The 3915-nt window shown below is 31.8% G+C and overlaps 1 protein-coding gene across 1 annotated transcript; it reads left to right on the top strand.

The window, feature by feature from the left end:
• The first annotated feature begins 516 nt into the window (after positions 1–516).
• On the top strand, positions 517–3282 carry LOC8267214 (bidirectional sugar transporter SWEET2a). The gene is made up of 7 exons (XM_048374886.1): positions 517–960; positions 1379–1415; positions 1535–1751; positions 1864–2022; positions 2105–2224; positions 2343–2482; positions 2893–3282. Exons 1-6 carry the CDS (start codon positions 900–902, stop codon positions 2454–2456), a joined length of 708 nt encoding a protein of 235 aa, XP_048230843.1. The 5' UTR covers positions 517–899; the 3' UTR covers positions 2457–2482; positions 2893–3282.
• Positions 3283–3915: the final 633 nt, after the last annotated feature.

The following is a 3915-nucleotide window of genomic DNA, read 5'->3' as shown; positions in this document are numbered from 1 at the left end:
GGTTCTAACTTTTGGATCTAAGCACTCCTTTTGCATTGCTACTTCAACCTTGGGTCCCTCTTTGCAGGTGGTAGGGAAAAAAACACTTCAAATGAAGCTGAACCAGAAAGTTTTTTATTCTTCTTATTATTATTATTATTTTTTGAACTGGGACCAGAAAGTTAGATGCAACTGCTAAAAGATATCTGAATTTCTTGATCAAATATTAGGTTGTCTTTTAATTTACATTGGTACTATATTTAGTTAAAATCTATAAAAAAATTAATTTTATTTAAGAAAGAGATATGAATAAAAAATAAAAATAAAATAAATAAATTATATAAAATATTTATCAAAAATTTTATTAAATTTAATTTAAATATAATTAATTTTATAAATTTAATTATATAAAAATACTAAATTAATTTTTATTTTATTTAAAATGTGTAAATTTTAAATGTTAAAATAAATTCCATAATCAATTGCACAGGGTAAAGAAAAGGAAAGAAAAATCCAATGGCATAATAACACAGTTGAAATTGTATTTTATATTGAAAGCTTATCTGATAGGAAGACAGCCTTATTGACTCTGATTTGATCAAAGATGAAAACTTTTTTATATGAATCAAACAACAAATTAAAGCATATTCCAACACAAGTTGATGCATAGAATGAGAATATAAGCTCACATATCCACACGTTCACCCACATCAAAATGACTCTTTAAAGTGAAGGAAATTTAATCAAGAAAAAGGAAATCCTGGTTCAAGATACCGCTGAATTCCCATTTAGATTAGATATACATATAAATAGATCCCGACCTTCGCTAATATTTACGTATAAAATTCCAAAAGGAGAGAGAAAGCTAGAGAGAAACAGAGTTTTGGGTTTTGGTCTTTGAGGGTTCAACAGATTGACAGATGAGTTCAACTGGATTATATTCTGTTTTCACGGGCTTCAGTGATGCAGCTGGAGTTGCTGGTAAGTGGTCTTTTGTTTATTCCTTTATATTTCTATAAATTTACCAAACCTGTGTTTTCTTTTTTTTGCTTCCCCTCTACAAGTATTGGAATTTGAGGTTTAAATTCCAAATCGGTTCCACGATTTCCAATATCTGAGAGAAATTCTTAGTTCTTGCATGTTGAGAATTGAAATGTCTGAAAAAGTTTGCCCTTGCTCTACTGGGTTAACATATTATATATCTGTTTCTGTAAGATACTCCAGAGTTGAACTTGGACAATAGATTGTGTTGCTAAAATCATATTATTAGCTAAGATTAATTTCCAAGTATCCTCCAAAATCTCCCAGAAAGATTGCTGAAGTTTCATTGTATGATCAAAAGTTGTTGCCTTCTCTACTTATTTGTAAATCTAATCTAATATCTGCTGCTTAATTTCAGGGAACATCTTTGCTTTTGCGCTATTTTTGTCACCCATGTAAGTTTTTATGATCCTTTAACTAAGGTAAAGAACTAGAATGAAAATTCTATGTTCTTTTTCTTAAAGAAGCTAAATTTTTTTCCTTTTTTTTCTTCCTTTTTCCTTTTTGTCTCCAGACCAACATTTAGGAGAATTATCAGAAGCCAATCAACAGAACAGTTTTCAGGGTTGCCTTATATATATTCCTTCTTGAACTGCTTGATCTGTCTCTGGTATGGCATGCCCATTGTATCTCCCGAGGTGATATTGGTTGCAACAGTCAATTCAATTGGGGCAATTTTTCAATTTATCTACATACTGATATTCATCTTGCATGCTGATAAAGCAAGAAAGGTAATCTTCCCTCTCTTGTCTGTTGCCTGTGTTCGATTTTTGAGAAGATTCTTGTTTCCTTTTTGCATATTTCATATTGACCACTTCGGTGTTCTTGAAATGCTTCTTGCAGCTAAAGATGATAGGACTACTGGTTGCTGTTTCTGCACTATTTGCTGTAATAGTCTTTGTGAGCCTAAATTTTTTTGAGTCTCATGCTCGACAGATGTTTGTTGGATATCTAAGTGTTTTTTCTCTCATTTCCATGTTTGCTTCCCCACTTTGTGTCATTGTAAGTTCATCTAAGAATTTGCTTGCTTTATATTTTAGATTGCTCGTTCCATTATTACTTACAGTTTTACATACATTGGCAGAATTTGGTGTTTAAAACAAAGAGTGTTGAGTACATGCCATTCTATCTCTCCCTCGCCACCTTCCTGATGAGTCTCTCTTTCTTCGCATATGGAATGTTAAAGTATGATCCTTTCATTTCTGTAAGTACCATATCTAATGATACCCGAATTTGAAGTCATTCATTGTATTTATGGCAGAATTACCCGACATCACTTTTATTTTTCCTTTTCTGTTTGGTGCTTTTTTCGTCTGATATAGGTCCCGAATGGAATCGGAACAATTTTGGGGATAACTCAACTGATGCTGTACTTTTATTATAGCAGCAAATATGGTGAAGGCTCTAGAGACCCACTGTTAGCATCTTATGCCTGAGTTGCATCGCTTGGCAATAAAAGATGGTAAAATTATTTCCCATAACCCTCGTGTAAGCATACTGGTTTAGTGTGTACTGCTATTTCTTACCCTTAATTACCTGCAAATGCAATTCAAACTACAATGTATGCAGATTGACTTAACGAAAGTTAAGATATGAACAACTGCATATGATTTTGAATTCATGATAGTTGTACGTGGTATCATTATAATTAGGATTAACTGATACAGCAATTCATGGCCCGTGGATATGGCATAGTCAGGAAGGTCTGTTCAAATCACTCCACATTCTTGCTAGTAAAGAACATTTAAAACAAAATTGCTATTTTTCTTTTATGCATGAGCTACAGAAATGCGTGATGCCCTGCATAATGCTGTTAAGTAGCCTATTCATTAGCAGCATTATATCTTAGTTGTCTTGGTGTTTCTTTTCCAGGAGTTAACTGATTGCAAGTTGCAATGTTCCGATAAGTATGTTTTGCTGAATGATCATCAAGGTAAATCATTGTTAAAAGTCGTCATCGGATTCTAACAAGTCTGTATCAATGCATTCCTCACTGCAACAAGGCATAGAAGAAAGCAAGGGACAGAGAAAAGGAACACAAGCTGGTGCTTGTTACAATGTGCAATTGGCCTGTTACTGAGGACTATCAGTGTAAGAACCTACAGTAACACAGCCATAATCTGCTATCTTTGTTATTGCCGCCACATAGATTGGTCAGACACCATAATTATTGTCTTGAGTTGTATAGTATTTGTTTTGAGTTCTGCCGGAAAAAAAAAGAACACATAAAAGGTAGCTTTATATATACAGTATTTATTTCAATCCTAAGTGTTCTTTTACTAAACATTATAATCATATATAAGTGAATGTATAACATAAATATATCAGTGAATTCATAATGAATTAGCTACAATTGAAACTTCTTTTCATAATAGTCATAATTTGTGATTTTTATTTCCACAATTAATTTATCATATTTTTATTAGAAAATGCAAGCCATCAATTACCCCCAGCTTGAAAAGTCTCTATTTTTGGGATTGTAAGTGATTTGTTGAAAACTATGAAATACAGAATTGCAACAGTAAAAGAAATCTCAATAACTACCTTTGTCGAGTTCGGTTCGAGTCGCGTCCGGATTTAAACACGCGGACACTTATTATCCAAATTCGATTATATAAACGGATATAAGGTACTTATATGTACCCTATCCTTTTATACCCATTAAGAACTCGATTACATAAACGGATATGGGTATAAGATATCCGCGACTATCCTACCTTCTTATATCTGTTAAAAAATATTATTTATTATTTTATTTCTTATGAGATTTTAACTTTATATTTTCTATAAAAACAGTCATTCTACGGCTAGGTCATTTTAGAAATTTTTATTAACACGACATATATATATATATATATATATATATATATATATATATATATATATATATATAAA

This window comes from Ricinus communis, chromosome 5 (assembly GCF_019578655.1).
Source record: "Ricinus communis isolate WT05 ecotype wild-type chromosome 5, ASM1957865v1, whole genome shotgun sequence".
Taxonomy (NCBI): Eukaryota; Viridiplantae; Streptophyta; class Magnoliopsida; order Malpighiales; family Euphorbiaceae; genus Ricinus; species Ricinus communis.
The sequence above is the reverse complement of the archived record's forward strand: the minus strand, read 5'-3'. Positions and strand labels throughout refer to the sequence as shown.

Coding starts and splice junctions, on each gene's coding strand:
- LOC8267214 (XM_048374886.1), top strand. CDS start 900: ATGAGTTCAACTGGATTATATTCTGTTTTCACGGGCTTCAGTGATGCA. Junction 1,416..1,534: donor GCGCTATTTTTGTCACCCAT/GTAAGTTTTTAT, acceptor TTTTGTCTCCAG/ACCAACATTTAGGAGAATTA. Junction 1,752..1,863: donor ATGCTGATAAAGCAAGAAAG/GTAATCTTCCCT, acceptor TGCTTCTTGCAG/CTAAAGATGATAGGACTACT.